This window comes from Cyclopterus lumpus, chromosome 16 (genome assembly GCF_009769545.1).
Source record: "Cyclopterus lumpus isolate fCycLum1 chromosome 16, fCycLum1.pri, whole genome shotgun sequence".
Classification (NCBI taxonomy): domain Eukaryota; kingdom Metazoa; phylum Chordata; class Actinopteri; order Perciformes; family Cyclopteridae; genus Cyclopterus; species Cyclopterus lumpus.
The window spans coordinates 12769318-12786723 of NC_046981.1; the positions used below are offsets into that span (position 1 = coordinate 12769318).

General features: G+C 42.5%; 2 protein-coding genes across 5 annotated transcripts; both read right to left on the minus strand.

The window, feature by feature from the left end:
* Positions 1 to 8: 8 nt before the first annotated feature.
* abhd16a (abhydrolase domain containing 16A, phospholipase) lies at positions 9 to 7297 on the minus strand. Of its 2 annotated transcripts, none has more exons than XM_034553798.1 (20): positions 7177 to 7297; positions 6558 to 6614; positions 6407 to 6473; positions 5132 to 5218; positions 4814 to 4899; positions 4609 to 4682; positions 4320 to 4427; positions 4063 to 4177; positions 3867 to 3968; positions 3689 to 3752; positions 3511 to 3560; positions 3119 to 3242; positions 2881 to 2985; positions 2732 to 2795; positions 2539 to 2595; positions 1833 to 1895; positions 1677 to 1753; positions 1411 to 1509; positions 1235 to 1281; positions 9 to 665 (listed from the first exon to the last, which is right to left on the minus strand). In XM_034553798.1, the coding sequence occupies exons 1-20, from the start codon at positions 7276 to 7278 to the stop codon at positions 582 to 584; spliced, it is 1632 nt and encodes a 543-aa protein (XP_034409689.1). In that variant the 5' UTR covers positions 7279 to 7297; the 3' UTR covers positions 9 to 581. The 2 variants fall into 2 exon arrangements, with proteins under 2 accessions (XP_034409689.1, XP_034409688.1); XM_034553797.1 differs by having other exon boundaries at positions 6558 to 6617.
* An 80-nt stretch (positions 7298 to 7377) lies between these two features.
* Positions 7378 to 16778, minus strand: g6fl (g6f-like). 3 transcript variants are annotated; one of them, XM_034553803.1, is made up of 11 exons: positions 16600 to 16778; positions 15487 to 15813; positions 14735 to 14998; positions 14416 to 14451; positions 13759 to 14094; positions 11411 to 11683; positions 9220 to 9345; positions 8761 to 8834; positions 8471 to 8497; positions 8078 to 8124; positions 7378 to 7792 (listed from the first exon to the last, which is right to left on the minus strand). In XM_034553803.1, the coding sequence occupies exons 1-11, from the start codon at positions 16670 to 16672 to the stop codon at positions 7786 to 7788; spliced, it is 1590 nt and encodes a 529-aa protein (XP_034409694.1). In that variant the 5' UTR covers positions 16673 to 16778; the 3' UTR covers positions 7378 to 7785. The 3 variants fall into 3 exon arrangements, 2 of the variants coding, with proteins under 2 accessions (XP_034409694.1, XP_034409695.1); XM_034553804.1 differs by lacking the exon at positions 11411 to 11683; XR_004611234.1 differs by lacking the exons at positions 7378 to 7792; positions 8078 to 8124; positions 8471 to 8497; positions 8761 to 8834 and having other exon boundaries at positions 9235 to 9345; positions 9909 to 11683.
* Between the last annotated feature and the right edge of the window lie 628 nt (positions 16779 to 17406).

The following is a 17406-nucleotide window of genomic DNA, read 5'->3' on the forward strand; positions in this document are numbered from 1 at the left end:
TCCAGCAGTGTGTTGTTCCGAGGCAATTTTATTATCTTTATTATTTACGATCAAATTTTGTTCTATCTGTACAATTTATTATTTAACACTTTAAAATTGTATTCAGCATGTACAGAACATCTAAAAGCAATATTTTAGGATACAGCTTTGTTCATAAAGATAGTGTCCACAGAAAAGAAAGAAACCTGTAACACTTTGGCTGCATTTTAAAGATTAAAACTCGACTTTCAGGTTATTCAATGATATTTAAATTGTAGCTATGCATTTCTACTTCTAATTGCGTCTTTACAAATACAGCCAAAGAGTGATGGCTTGTGCCTAAGAGACTAACACTGAGCAGTCTGAATCAAATCTAACCTCAACAAAAAGATGTACCATATTTTACAGGTGTGGCTACGGATGAGACGTAGTAGACCAGATCTTTTCAGATGCCACTACAGCAATATTAAATATGATCTTGGTCTCTGAAAAAAAAGAAAATCACAGTTATACATTGACACCATGCCAGAAACGCCCTCTTGACCACAGGCCATCCAAATCCTCTGCTGCTTGTTTCCTCGCGTCCGTCCAGCCATCTTTCTCTACAGTCTCCAGGGGGAGTGGAACTCGGAGGCGGGGAGAGGAGTGCAGTGTGTCGTTTCAAAGTTTCTCATGTACTTTCGTGCCTGGGAGAACGAAAAAGACAGCGGGGATGGAGGAGGAATAGATATGAGGTGTGTGGGAGGGCAATGAACAAAAAGTGGAGAACTTGATTATATTAGGTTCAGTCTTTCTGGCTCAATGCCGTACAAATCTCCTATGGATTTACACAGGAGGTGGATAAAGCCCAATTCAGAAGGAATTACCGAGGGAGGAAAAGCATGGCATTAGCTGTAATTGATGGCACTGGTCTTGTTTGATGTTAAATGACTTCAATAAGCTGAGCGCGGTGAAATATATTACACCAGACAACTTGAGAGCACAGGTGAGCTGGTTACTATGACGACCAGAATAGTGTTCCACTGTGGTAATGATGTCTGAATAGCTGTGATAGTTGTTTTTGGAGTGGGAAAGAAGAGGTGAGGTAAGCCTTGAACAGGAAAATGGGACTTACTGGGGGAAAGGAAATGAGACTTTGTATTCCGACTGGGCGCGGTGTGATAAAGACAACAGGTGGTTGCCCTTTAAAAATCAGAAGGAACAACGGCACACTCTGGGTTTGAGTGCACGGATAACAAAAGACTTCATTCCTTACCAAGAAAAGAGCCAGCTGCCGTCTTCCCTCCAGAGTCATATCCTCACCTGGCAACAGACATACGAAAGAGAGTGCGTGTGAAGCCATGTAACAGTACTACGAGGCGAAGCATGTATGACAGTGGTACTGTGTGCAGTTTATTTGCCTTGTAAATGTGAAAGGACCTGAGAGCTTACCAACACTCCATGGAAACAAAACATCTCTGTCTGCCTGATACGACTGCAGCACAGACACACACCAGTCATCGTCCACTTCATAGCCACTGTACACCGATGCTGTGGAGAACGAGGGAGCTGGCATTACACACCGCTGTTATGCCAACAAAGACATTTTTCCTCAGTTTAATATAATATGTGAATTCTAATTTACAAGAGAATTTGCGAAGGTTGAGCAGAGTTGAAGGCAATTGAAAGTGTCCAATGCAAAAGGTGGTCACACATACCTTCCTCTAAGGGATTGGAGCAGCCCAGCCATTGCCTGACAGCTCTAACCCCTTCATCCGTCATTATCTTTGGATACCTAGGCAGGAAAAACACATCACTTGTCTCACTCATCAAGTCAGAACACATCGATCGTATTCAGGATTGAGAATACCGACCTGAATTGCAGCAGTTTAAGCAGGAGATCGTTGCCTCTGTTAGACATGACGTCCTCTGGACCCCTGTAATATACATTGTACAACGTATTATATAGTGTCAGTGGTCTTTGAGTAGGCATGTGAATGCTTCCTTCTGCCTCTGCAGCAACTAGCAAAGTACTTAACCTCAACAAACTGACAATTAGTGGTGTAAATGGTAGATGACTCAAGTTCTGGGTAGGTTTCTGGCGTGAAAGTGTTTCTAATTATGTTTGAGTATTATATAACTATGGTGTAAGATATAGTTACAATGCCATTTGGCATGCTTCTACTGTATATACACACACGCCAATAATGATTAAATTTAATGGCAAATGCTCAATAATAAAATTATAGATTTTCTTGCATTTTAACTTTAAATACTTGACAAAATGTTACTCATTAATTCATGACATACTAGTGGCTGTACTAAAATGTTCCAACCAATGATAGTCTCTGTCTTTTGTTGTTAACAACAACAAACAGCAGTTGTGCCCCAGTGGTTGTTTTTTTTCATAATCGGAAATCTGATCAGGTGAACAATCTTTTTCCAACTTTGGATCCCATTTTAAATTGAACAGATGTTCTGCCCTCATTTAATGTCCTATTTTAACCAAAATATGTCCAACCAACATTATGCAAAACAAACTTCTGATACTAAACACCGAGACATTTAGTTAAGACTCACGTTGTGGTGATGATCTCATCTCTGGTTCTCCTGATCAGCAGGACTGGTCCCTGATATCTGGAGGAGAAGGAGTGTAAATTGGCCACATCACTGTGGTTTGTTTTTCACAATCGCACTCCCAATATGTTGCGTAATGTGGACTTGGACTTATGATTAGTACTTAGTATCACTATAAATAGACTGTCCCACTCACTTGAGAAGCTGCTTGGCATTGTTGAGGTTCATGTATTGTCTCACTGTGTGCTGTACCAACGGCCCTAAGAGAGAACAAAGACATTTCAGTTGCTGAAACAAATCTCCCTGCTGCAAACAATAGATTATAGATTAAGCCCTCGGACTTACTCCAGCTGTCGGGCATGACCTTGAGGGCCAGAGGCAGGAGGTCATCGAAGGAGGCGTCCAACACTAATGATTGGATCTCTGGGTACGACATCACCGCCCAACTGGCTAAGAAGGGAAATTAGGAGGTAAGAGGGATAACATGAGTCGAGATGAGTAGAACCAGGAAGGAAGGACTAAATAACATGATTCTAATTTATAGCATAGTGCCCATCATGTATTGTTCTGTTTTTTTCTGTACCTGTGAATCCTCCAATGGACCACGCGTATACCACAATCTCAGTGAGCTGGAAGCCCAGTTTGTGCATCGCAAACTGGATCACTACATCCATGGCATTGGCCTCATTTTGGGGGAATGGCACTCCCTGCCATAAAGTAAAAAAGAAATATCCATGCATTATTAAACACAGTAACACTCAACCCACCAACACACCGCCAAAGACTAAATAGATTTACAATGTGTTATTTCAATCACTGATAAAATTGACCTTGTGTACTTCATCCTCTTGTGAAACACTGTCAAATTGAAAACATGCCGTTATTTTTTTCCACTGTGTTGTTTGTCCAACTATGTGAAGTTGTAAGCCAATGCTAGTTCAAGGATGTAGAACCAAATCTGAAAACACTTCTTACCGTACTGCCTCCAAAGCCAGGGTGGTTCCAGCCCAGGACAGAGTAGCCACCTACAGTGCAGATCGAGTCAAGATTCAGCGAAGTTTAAGCGAAATACAATTTCACAACAAAAAAAAAGAAATTCTGGGCTTTTGCATAATAAACTATCTCGACTCTTATAATGGAGTGGATTCCTCACCCTCCAGTGGCGTGTTCATGCAGCCCACCTCGTAGAAGCCTGCGTTCCCCTCGCAGCAGATGACCTGTGGCAGAATTCATACTCACACATTTCAAGAGCCTTTAAGCGACTGATGTGACACGAGTTTCAGTGGAACATGCCCGAGGCACAAAAACAACAAATCATTGCAGACACTAACCAGGGTCTGGCCAGTCTGTCCCCCGTCCCTCCTTCGATCCACAAACATCGTGTCGATCTCATTGCCATCGCAGGCCACAAGCTTGTTCCTTTGGCCGTCAAACTGTGAGAAGTGGAGGCATATCGACATAGAATGATAATCAATATGTATTGAAATGAATATAGACAGTTAGAGGGTGAGTGGGTGTTTTCTTTACCTCTTCTATTAACCTAGCCTGGCCTTGCAAGAGCATGGGTCGCATGGCTTTCTGCAGTAAACCTACAGAGCCAGGGTACAGCATCCTCCTCCCAAATGAGTGGGCAATGAGGAAACTGGAGAGGAAGAAAATAGACACAAGGACACTTTCACAACACTGGACAAATACTTCCCATTGATGTGGGAAAAAGATGACTTAACAGCAAACCTCCTATAAAGCAGAGCCTTCATTTTTGGATTATGCTCTACTGCATTTACCTGATGATGTGGCATGGTAGAGTTCGCACAGAGTGGAGGACGCTGTCTGCGGCTCCTCTTAATTTGGGCTCTGGCTTGAGCAGAGAAACACCAGCCTTGGATAGTTTTCTGTTTAACACAGTGTCAAAGGCTTACAATGAAACGGATGAGCTAAAAAGCATTTGCCATTTGGTGGATGCATGGATCCAATGTACTGCATGTATTCATAAAGAACTGACCCTGGTGGTAATAGAAGGGCAGCAAACACATGCCATTAAGATGGCAATAAAATAGAAGAGCAAAAACGTACGGATTGCTGACTTCTGTCCAGCTGAAATCCGAAGGCCAGAACGAGAAGTCAAAGTCGTAGCACCTCAGGTTCTTCTACAAGGAAACAGAAAGAAAAAAATAAGCCGTCACTCGAGTTAAGTTCTAATGTATCAATATGGATATTTACAAAGGCAGGGGTAATTATTATAAATCCTGATGAGCACTTCAGGTTGCCATGAGCGCACCTTATTTGTTGGTGTGTGATTCTTTTTGGTTTCTTCAAGAATGGAGAGAAACTGAAGATACTCAGAGTTTTTCCATCTCCCCCACCCTGGGAGAGAAAAGGAAGGAGGAAAGGGAGGCATGAAGAAAGCAAACACAGAGAGTGCATGGAACACAAACATGTAGTTGCAAAGCCTGAAGGAATGCATTTAGTATGCTTTGTATCTCAATGTTCATGAAATCGTATTTGCATGCGGCATGTACAGCATATGATGCGATATCTATAAGATGAATGTACTGAAATGGTCATCGCCTGCCAGTAAATAAATCTGTAGCCTTACCTCGAAGACAGGCCACTCCTAGAAGACACACCAGCACTGTTCCCAAATACTGACTCACTGGAACCAGCTTACTGCTGCAGATGTAACCTAAAAATACACAAAGCAACTGTGACACAGACATCCACATAACCCCCACACCCCCCTTTCCCTTCTAGACCTCAGCCTCATTAACAGGCACTGATACAAAGATTCACAGTCTAACAACCACCCTAGAACCATATGCATACATCAATATCAGAAGCTCAATTATACACTACGGAGTAGTACACAACCTCGAGCAATTAATTTCTATTGCGGCACAGACTTCCTGGTGATTCAGTTGATTAACTTTATATTAATCCCACTTGCAGGAGAACAGAGAACATTGGCCCAGTGGCAGTTTTTCTGATTTAATGGAAGGAGAAAGAAATGTCAACCAGAAAAATATACATATTTTGACATTTACCGTCGCCGAACTTTCTGACTGACAATGACTTCTACTGAAACATGCCAAGCTCACATTTTAATATAAACTCCAAATATAATATGAAGGCACGAGAAAAATATACAATGTATTTACTATTTTCCCAAAACTGGGATTGTTTACAAGTAGGACTGGGCGATAAGGTACAAATTATTATCCTGACACTGATCTGGATATTTTCTCATATACACACACTAATATAATATGCTAAATGTATGCAAAACTAAACCACACATACAGTTCAGCTGATGTTAAAAACTATATCTTTAATAAAATGTATAACATATATCAAAGCAAAATATTATACTACACCTTTCTCAGAATCTTTGACTATATAAATCTGTCAAGAGATAACATCCCATGGTATTTAGCCTAAATTCAATAAATCATAATACTGAATTATCACAGTATTATTCTCTTCTACAACCACTTCTGTCCCTCTTTGTAACAGCTATTTAAATTATAATTCACAACTAAATGTTACAATTTGGAGTATTAAGCATCGGATAAAACGTGAAAATGTCCATAGCAGTTTCTCAGAGCACAAGCAGACATTTATAAATGTCTTAAATTGTCCAACCAACAGCGCAAAACAAAAACATTACATGTACACAACTATAACATTTTTTTTTTTTTTTTTTTTTAAAAAGGTAGAGAAAGGTAGAAAATCCTCTTGATGTTATTTCTTAAGAGACTTATTAACATTGTTGCTCAACTAATCCAAATACATTTCCAATCATTCCAGCTCGTCATAACTGCAGTTTATAGTGGAGAAGAAATAAGGCGGACCAAAAATGCTGTATTCAACCTACCTTTCCTGTACAGATAGCAAAGGAGAAGAGGAGAGCTATAGTAGGACAGAGACCACAGTGCTGACGCCTGGAGGAAGACAACGCACACTTCACTTGAAATAACTTCTCCATCGTTTCCATGCAGTGTTATCAAACATACAACCCTACTGACCCAGCCGATGATGCTGTCAGTGTGTTTCTCCAGACTCCTGGGTTGGTAGCTCCATCCCTGCTGTGAGACAACGTGTTCATACAGTGAGCACCGTGTTAACTAACGTCTGTCTTTCGGATAGCGGTCGTTAGCTTGCAACTAGTATGCAGGCATTCAGATGTGGAGGTGGACATTCCGTCTTTACGGGGGCTCTGCTCAAGTTTACATGGACGCCGACTCTTGTTATTCGTTTTCCGTTCAGCTTCTACACATGTTCTCCTCCCGTGTTGGTCAACGTCAACTCTCCCCTGTTTATTCCCACTTAGCGTTAGCTTAACGAGGTTAACGTCACAGAGGAAAACAGTGTATGAAGCTTCAGTTAAACGGGCCGTCGCTGTCGCGGTGAAGCAGAACTTAATTAAATAAGCAAAGACAAGCGTATTGATGTCTGCCTGTGTTTTCATTCATTACAAACAGTCACCCCGGCTGCACTGTTCAGTGACAGCAGGGTTTCAATAACAAACACTTGACACTTCCGGGACGCAGCCGCAGCTACAGCAATGCTAAGAAGATGAAATACTGCTCCGTTGGCGCAGTCGGCTGTTCTAAAACAAACGCATAACATGACATGTGTTCCTACCCTCCTCCCAGCCCTGCCCTCAGGTCGAGACTGGTCCGGTGAACGGTGGATACGTTGCAGATGAGGCCCTAAAATACAGCGGAGCCACATCGAGCCGGCCATTCTTCCACGACGAGTGCTACGGAAGCCCGCACTGACCACAACCTCAAAGGCGAAAGCGCTTAGTAATTTGTTGTGGGGAAAAAAGTATTGGAGACAAGCAACAATACAGACATGTTTATTTATATATTTATATACTTAAATACAGATATCCATAGAAATACAAGACAACTGGTTCAATAACAAATGCTCAAATAAGAAAGAATATAACATGAACTTCCACACATTTGGGACACAATTGAAATCTTTCCCCATTTGTTCTCTATGTGCAGCTAGCCATCAAAGCAAATCAGTAATGAAGTACTAATAAAAAGCAATACTTTAAAATACAATAAAACACATCCAAGCAATTGAGGTGCATTTCTCTGAAGCACTGAAGCTTTTCTTTAAATCTCAACTCTGACACTCAGTTGTTACTTTTGTTTATAAAAGCCTTCTGCTGCAATCGGGAACTCAGCGGATGTGACAGCCGGATGAGGATGAGATGTGGGTAGGTGATCAGCTCTGACACTAGTATCTGAAAACAGAGCATAAAGACAATTTTGCGCAAAAATCTCTCGTCCCCAAGTCTCTTTTATTCTTCTTTAAACACAAACACAGACAGCCCACACAACAACAACACACAGGGGCAAAGGAGCGCTGCCTGTCAGCGCTTGGCGTGATATTATGCCACAGTGTCAGAGTAATGTTCAGCAGGCCAGCGTGATTGGGGAGTGTGAGAAGAATGTGAGGGGCAGATGAGTGACAGTGCACACACACACACACACACACACACACACATGATGCAAGGCTTTTTGCTTACCGCTCCAGTTCCTTGTAGACATCATTCTCTCCTCTTGGCTTCAAATCCTGGTATAAAGAAGAAAAGGGGGAAGGGAGGCATGGGAAGTGTGAGTGAAGTGGAGGAGAAAGAGGAAGTAAAGACTCATGGTTCTGGGGCTAGATTGATGTCCATCTGTGCCCTGTGTAATGAGATTGATTTGTTAATACTACTAATGTAAAAGTGACAGTTGATAGACATTGGGTTTATCTGAGAGAGGGCTGCAAATGTGAGGGAAGACATATCTGCTGACAGCTTAGGGAAGAAGCAATAGAGAGTCTTTATGCCTTGGTAGATGTGTGTGCCACATCTCCTCACAAACACACATATGCACCATGCCTTTGTGTGTGCGCAAGGGACGACACAATAACTCACCATGTAGATTGAGCCCTGGGGAGGAGCCTGTTGGGAAGGGAGGAGAGTGAAGAAAACAGGTTTAATGAACAACAAGTGACAGAGAGGGAGAGATAATGAAAATCAGAGGAAAAACCAAGATAGAGGAGGAAAGCAAAAAAAAAATAGAGACAGGGCAGGAAAGAGGAGGGCAGGGTGAGAGAAAGAAAAAAGAGAAGAGAAAGAGTGTTTAATACCAGAGGGGAGGAGTGGGAGAGCAGAAGATGAGGAGGGAAATTCATCATTTAGTTATTGAAAATGTCTGAATGCACCTGTCTGATATCCTCAGGATTCTCATAGATGTTCTCTGCCTCACCCGAGTGGACAGACATAGATTGCTCAATACCTGAGTACAGAGAGATAGTTAGCAATACACACACACACACACACACACACACACACACACACACACACACACACACACACACACACACACACACACACACACACACACACACACACACACACACACACACACACACACACACACACACACACACACACACACACACACACACACACACACACACACACACACACACACACACACACACACACACACACACACACACACGGGGGGGGGGGGGGGGGGGGGGGGACGTATAGGGGCAGATTCATTACAACGCCCCCAGAGGATGTCACGGCCCACATCGCTCAGTGGCAGCCGACAGGAGCAAAAGATGGACAGAACACAGAAAGCCGTCAAAAAAAGAAAGCGCCGGAAGACTCACCACGATCAGAAATGTGTTTCTGTCTCCATAGCAACACAGAGACAGCTGCAGCAACCAGGGGCACCAGGAGTAATAAAGCAGAGAGAGAAGGGAGCAGGGAGGGGGTGGTCACACTGACACCCTCGACTAAAAGAGAAGAGAAAAGTGAGAGCCATGAATGCTTCCAAGAACAGTAATATAAAACTTGTCGAGCTAAGAGTGTGCGTGGTTAAATAACATCGAGAGAAGTTATTGCTGTTTGTTCTCCAGTTTGTCAAGAGGGGGGCAATCTTTTCCTTTATGTGACCACTTCAAGCTATGGATTTTAAGACATGATGAAGCTGAGATTTCCCAAACATGTTACATGCGTTTGCATCATGGTGCCGTCAGTCACCGAAACCCGAAGAAGAATCATCAGTATCAAAGAGACCAGGGATACTGTCACTTCCATAGTTTGATTTGACATTTTTTTGCAATTCCATTCCCCATCTCATTATCTAAACATGCATGTAGTCATTTATGTAGTATAGGTAAATCCAGGAGAGGTTTTTTTGTTAGAGGATTGGCCCACAGGCTTCACCTTGGTCCCGGTGTCACCGCTTTTAGCCGGCGTAAATCTTTATGTGCCGTGTGAGGTGTAATTGATTGGTGAGTGTGTGTGTAGAGGTTGCTAATGGAATACTCCAGTGAGTGCTGACCCCAAGACTGACCTGCTCTGTTCTCCATGCCAGCTTTAACATATGAATTATGGTAATAGAAGGCAGTGAAGTGAGGCATTAACGCGCCCAGTTTCTCACTAGCACGTCTCTCCTTTCTCGCTTCCTGTCCGTTTCCACACCGTTTTTTTTCCAACTTCCTCTATCTCACCTTTTCCTTTCCTCTATTGGCACTTTCTCGTCCATTTCATCTCAAATGAAGTAGGGGGACGAATTATATCAGTGTGATTGTAGAGGAGTGTGGCTGATAGAAGGCAGACCAAATAACTGCTTGAATGCTTTGCAAATGATGGGCCAACTCAGGATAGCAAATGATTGCAGAACATCTCTGACATTTTAAGTATTTCATGTGCTTCAGAGCAAAATGATTGCTTCAATTTTGCATTTTCTGAACTGTGACACCGGTGAAACACATTTTATTATGCCACATTTTGATTTCCTACAACCGGCACTATACTTTTAGATGTGGCTTACGGCACATAAGATATCCCCAAATTATTTATTTCCTCAGTATTGATTATTTAACTTATTTCCAATGAACCGTAATGTGCAAAACTTTCTGGATGCCTTCTTGCTAACCATAACAATTATTTATAAACTTTCAACTGTCACTGCTTATTGTCACACTATTTATTATTAACTAAGAACTACAGCTATCTGGCACTATTGCACATTTCAACTGTGTATATGTAGGTCATCCAACATTACTCAGATTTGAACTCCTCGTTACACCCGACAAATTCCACATTATATACTGTATGTTTTTCTGATCCTGCCTTTCCAATCAGGTTAAATCATGCTTTCTCTTCTCTCTCTTTCCTCCATTGCCATTAGTCTTTTAGCCGTACCATCAGCGTGCATCATGATGAGCTCTGGGCCCCTCAACTCAAAGTGATGTATTAGGGTAACGGGGAGTGAATTCATCTCTGCTAAGGGATCCATTCAACTGTCACATCCTCCTGTGCTCCCCCACAGCCACCAATACAATAAGTCTGAATAATTTAGTTTTTGTGGGGAGAGATGTCCTACGGTCCTGTCTTCTTTTGGTCGCATATAAACTGGTGAGTCTGATGAGAAAAAAACGATAGCCTTTAAGTTGTATGTTCTATCGAGTATTAAAACGATGGTGGATTTTTATGACAAATGGGTACGCAAAATAACAGAGTTATTCCTGCTGGATATTATCTGCAAATCACAATGTCACAGAAGTTTTGACCTGTGACCTTTTTAACCACATTAAGAAAGCGTAACATATGGCATCCGTCAGGAGCTTTTTCCTCCATAAACTGTGGGCTCTCTGGCAGATGGATTGACCTGAAGTTGGCTTGAATGCGCCGCAGAACGCTTCACGGAGCACACATCCGAGAATCTTTCACATTCATGGTTCATTATCTCCACTGAGTTGACAGGAAGTCTGCCAGGACTCCTGTCCTAGTAAAATAATATAGTGTTGATGAAGAAAATCTGAAAACAGACCAGTCTTTGTTATACCATACCATCCCTCCCACGTTCACGGGGCAGTGTGACAGCTTGCGTTGCATAGACAGTCCGCCCATTATTCAGCTGTAGAGTGCAGGTGTAGTTCCCGGCTGTGTCTGAGGTGATGGGTAAGGGCAAAATGGTGGCGATCCTGCCAGGATTTATGCTCAATGAGTGCAGATGACGACTCTCATTCTGGTATTTCCAACGGGCACTATGGACCTGGGACCGCTCCGAGTACAGGCACCACAATTCCAGCTTTGAGGAGGAATGGCGGGTTTTAACTGTGGCTGTGATGCAGAGAGGCGAGGGGGATGGGAGAGGAGTGTAGGAGGGACAGAGAATGTTACAGAGGCATGAAATAAATGAAAACAAATTGAAGAAAGGATGAGTAAGTCAAAAAGACAGGCAGGAGGAGGGAAGTGAAGGGGCCGAGGCAGGATGAGAAAGTGAGTTAAAGGGTAGTGTGTGAATATAGAAAAGGCCATGGACAGAAGGAGAGTAATGGGGTAAAGGGAAAGTGATATGAAAAACAAAGAACAATTCAGAGAGGGGTCAAAATAATATATATTCATTAAAGTGATTTGCTGCTAATGCATTGGTTGACTGTGACTGATGCTTAATGTCTTGTCAAACTGAAATGAGGATCCATCTGGGTGTAATCAAGCTTCACAGACCCCCCCACACACACGCATAAAAACACACACATTTCAGCCTTGATTAGTGTGATCAGTGTGGGCCACATACAGCCTTGGTGGGAGGGCTGCAGGTATAATTATACATAATGATACTTCTAATGAGGTGGGGTAAAAATATATGCGTCACATGATTGGTGCGTGGTTGGATGTGTATATGAGGGATGCAGATGTGTGAAGCAGTGTGACAATGACAGTGACGGATGGGCTGGTCATGTCTGGGCGACTGTGATGGATGCCAGTGAGACTGTGATTAGTAAAGTCTTCCAAGGCCTCCATGACAGGGCTTTGGATGTGTATGTGTGCGCGTGTTCGGTTTTGCACGCGTGGTTGCACATGTATCCTGCATGTTGTTGAAGAAGGTGAAACATCCCTGAGTCGCTCTAATGAAAATCAACAGGTGTTCTGCAGAATTTCTTATTTTTAAATGGATGAATCGGGCAAATGTAACTTTCCATGAGCAGTATTGTAAATGTGTTAATTTAGTGATGTGACATCATATCTATGTTTCTAGGATATTTTCTTTGCACTTATTCTACAGCACAATACACTGGGAGCTGGTGAGAATTCAGTATCTTTCTTAAGGACACATCAGCAGGGCTTCTTCTTCGGCTTCTAGAAACATGGGTCCTTTGACTATATCTATATTATCATCTGCCAATTATTTTGCCACTGTCTTGTAAGCTGTTCAGATTGAAAGAGTTATTTGACATTACCTCTCTTGTCTACAAGTATGGAGCTGGAACCAGAAGGCGATTGTCTTGGCATAAAGACTGGAAGGGGAAACAGCTCTCCTGGCACGGCCCAATGCCTAAAGCTCACTAATCAATTATGTCTCACTTGTTTAATCCATACACAAACAACAAAGTAAAAAGACAACTTGTGGCTAAGTGGAGTTATGTGTGATAGGAGGACACGGGTCCCAGAGTCTTGTTGTCACAGTGATGTTGCCAGGCAACTAGCGGAGATGCAGGTTCCCCCTCCTATGACAACTGGCCATTTTGAACAACTGGAAACGATTAACATGTCGTACGAACAAATCCCATTCGAGCATATCCCGACACTCATGCTATGCTAAGCTAATGGCCCCCTGGCTCCAGCTCCATGAGAGTGCTATCAGTCTCCGGTCATGTCCTGCTCTGCTCAAAGGTTATGTTTGGTTTGTTTCATGTTGGTGGCTCTGGTTCAGGGGTAAGAGGGTTTTATTCTTTAGCGGTTCGATGCCCTGCTGCTTCCTGTCCTTGTTTTGGATCCCTTCCCTTCCTGCCTGTTATGAGTGTCTTGCCTGGCCTAATTAGTTTCACCTGTTAGTCCTGCACTCACCAGATCTCCTGCTCACCTGTGCGTACTTCCCCATTTGTCTCTAGACACCTATGGAATATTTCATCATACAAACACCAAATGAAGGAATATCTTCTGTAAGAATAATATTCAATACCCCAGCAGAATAAATACAAGGTGGGGTCTCCTGATGGTAATTTGCCATCCATCAGTTTGTCTCTTTTGTGACAGCTACTTTGCACATCAGCCTCCACAAAGGGCATTTTAAACAGGAAAAATACACAAGGTTATTATAAAAGTGACACCTCATCTCGTCTCATAAATCCATCCCCGCCCCTTGTTTTATTCCTCCTAAACCACCTCCTCCTTGTCTTGACCCCGATCTGTACCTGTCAGCACGCTTAGCGTGGTCCTGCGGCTGAAGGCGATGTCATTGAGGAACACTTCACAGATGTAGAGGCCGCCATCTTTTAACTCAGGGGTGAGTAGAAAGGAGAAGCTTCCGGCCTCTGCATTGTAAGGTGGGCCTGCGAGCTGGAGTCTCTTGCTGTGATTGGTGACAAAGGTGGAACCCCCCCAGCTGTCATTTTGGTACAGCAGTTTTATGTCACTGTGCCTCCTGCTGTCTGGAGGTAGCCAGTGCAGCCGGACGTAGTCCCCTTGGTCACCGGGACAGGTCAGGGGAAACGGTGTCTGAGCCTGAGTGGCGGTGGAGATATCCTTCTCTGCAGGCAATGAGGGAAGTGGGAACACAAGAGAAACCATAGTGATGAAATAGTTGAGACCGCGACGAAGACGGAGTGGAGATGGATATGAAGACAAAAGATATAGAAAGGGAATTGAGGATACAAAGAGGGTGGATAAAGACAGAGAGAGTAAACAGAATAGTAAGAGAGTCGGGAAATGGAGAGAAGGGAAAAGATCCTACAACAATAGGGATTATATGCTGAGAGTTACTTCTTCAGTTGGTTTTGCATTCGGCTCTGCCTGCTTATCAGTCTGCTGACACAGGACTTTCAGACTGCTTGTGTTACAAAGTCACTCACCATATGTTATATTGGTGAATGAGGCCACACTGTTAGCTGTGGAGAGAAGAGAAGCGAGAAGGGATGGGCAAAAAGCATATAATGAATAATACATCAATTTAGCAACTATAATATTCACAGGAGGACTGGCTGGATTTCAGTCAATATCTACAGTAGACTTTGGAATCTTGAAACTGGTCTAAAGTAAATACTTTGAAGAACTGTAGCTACAGATGCTTAAATAAATAATGCTGCTAGTACTGATGCCCAACAAAAGCAACAATAAATGTATTCAATTCCTCAATGCTTTTTCCTCTTCTCACTCTCAAATCCGTCTCACCATCAACAGTCACGTCCACATGGAAGGCAAAAACAGTGTTGCTGCTGTTACCCCACGGGTGCACCATACAGACATAGGCCCCGCCGTCCTTGTTCTGGACCAGTGGCACTTTGGCCACCGTGTCTGTGTTTGTTTTCTTGCTCTTCATGTAAATGCCGCCAGGTGCTGCCCAGGTTATCTTGGTGGCGGCATAGCCAGGATTAACACTGGCAGCCAGCCGCACGGTGCTCAGCTGAGGGATGGGTGCAGCGGGGACAATGGTGACTGAAGATCAGGGAGGACACAGGAAGTCAGGAGGGGAATTATTTGTGGATTGTGATCAGTAATGAAAAAACACAGAAACGGCATTTTAATGTTGCGTCTGTTCATGAAATTAGGTTGGAAAGTATCAATCTGCAGAGTAATTGGTCACTAAGGCGTAATGAAAAGTACAATAGTATCCTCTGAAAGGTAGTGGAGTAGAAGTGAATTCATAGTAACCTCAAAATGTACATTGTAATTTATTTTATAGGTTCTCATTAACTTGGCAATCAAGTAAATAAAGGATAAAACATTTCATAAAAGCGAGGCCTCATTGAGATTTAAAAGACTAAAAGCAGAAAGAGTAAATACATTTTAATCAGTAAATTTACAAAACAACATCATACGAATGTATATAAATATAGAGATAATGTGCGGCACAAAACTAAAACAACATACATTGCCAGCAGGTGGTGTTGAAAATCTCACTTGTAAGCTGGTGATTTTCCTACCTGTAAGAATGGCTAAGAGGATAATCTTCTCCTTCAATTTCCTCTCTTGTTGCTTTATCAAGCATGAGTAGAGACCGCTGTCCTCCATTCTGGGAACAAGGAACAAGGAGAAAACCCCGGTGTCTTGAAAGTTAGGGTCAGTCAATCGCATGGAGGCCTTTGAGGCACCACCAGAGAACTTTTTACTTTCGCTGGCTGAGAGAACCAGTTTCCATTCATCCAGTGACTTCACCATCCAGTTAATGGCAACGGCACCCCTCATTGTTGTATCAGTGCAGACCAAAGTGGTAGGCATGCCCTCTCTGGCCACCATAACATCTTCCCAGTCTGAGGGAGCGAGGACAACAAGTCAAGCATTAAACAGGGGCATTTGTCAGACGAGTTTTTTAGGAAGGCCCTCAAATCCTGCACTTTCACTTACAGCGCTAATGTTAGTGAAAGTGCAGAATGTGAGGGCCTTCTGTAAAGAGTTATTGACCCTTTTAATTATTCCTTATGTCCATACTGGCTGTTTCAATATAAGTGATGTGGGACAAGCGTTCTGCTGACGCTAATATGGGGCTTTAGCAGTCAGAGTGCAGGTATATTTAGGTCCAGCTTTTCTTTGCAGAGCTGCAACGGAAGGATCGAAATAAAAAGAGAGAACTTTGTACATAAAAAGACTAACTTGATCCAACTGACTGACTTTATTTGACCACTAAAGCATCATGTAGACATTTGACACAGTACTGCATATTTTGTCTTACAGTGAAACCCTTTTAGTAAAGGCATCTCTTTGCAGCCAGTATGGGCAGGAAGAACATCTACAATGATTAACTCTTTCAATATATTATATATATATATATATATATATATATATATATATATATATATATATATATATATTTATATATATATATATATATGTGTGTGTGTGTGTGTGTGTGTCGTTTTCAGACAAAATGTGAACTTATTCTTTAAAGATGGTCAAATTAAAGCCAACAAATATGGTGGAAACATTTCCATTCATGTTTGCACTCGCAAAGCGACATTGTCTGGGAAGGGGAGTCTACCCTTCCCAGATCAGTTTAGCAATCATTTCTGAAAAAACTACAGAACGTATTTACTACATACCTGTGATGCCAGAGTGGGCCGAATATACCTCAAAGGTAGAAACAAGAAGAATGGTGAAAAAACCAGACTCCATCACACATTGGAAGAAGATAAGAAAAAAACCCTCTCACTGCACCAGCTGTGTCTTCAACACTGTGACCTTTCTAACCATGCTCCAAGAATTGTTCACTTTCCAGCACTGTTACTGGTCCCTGCCTGACATGTTAATACGTTCGCTGTGCATCTCTCAGCCCAACAGGATGTGGCCAACACTGGGATAATCAACAGGAAAAGACTGTCATTATTGCCACCGTGTGTGTGTGTTTGAGGCTGATAAACCACATGTACAAGTATTACCATGAACACACACACCACAATGTACAACACGATATAGGCCTTCAATGTTTCACTAAACTTCAGAGCTGAACAATTTAGAGGAATTAGTTACAGAACTTCTGACCTCAACATCCAGTTTGACAAAATGAACGAGCTTGTACTGGTATGTATCACAATGTGTGTGTGAAACAGACAAAAAAACGATAAGAATAGCAGAAAGCGAGGGATTGAGGGAGATAAAAAAAAGCGAGAAATAAAGAGGGTTTGGGTTAGTGTGGGTGCACAGCAACCTCTAGGCTACATGTCTTTACATCCCATAAATGTCTTTAATTAAGCTAAAGGTATTATCAGCTCCTCTGAGCACTGTTACAGATTTTTCCATAATTACCATTGGGTGAATGGGGGCGGTGAAGAGAGATAGTGAAAGAGAGGGAAACAGAGAGCGCGCAGATATGTATTGTGGATGTCTAATGACAGGGAAAGAGAGAAGAA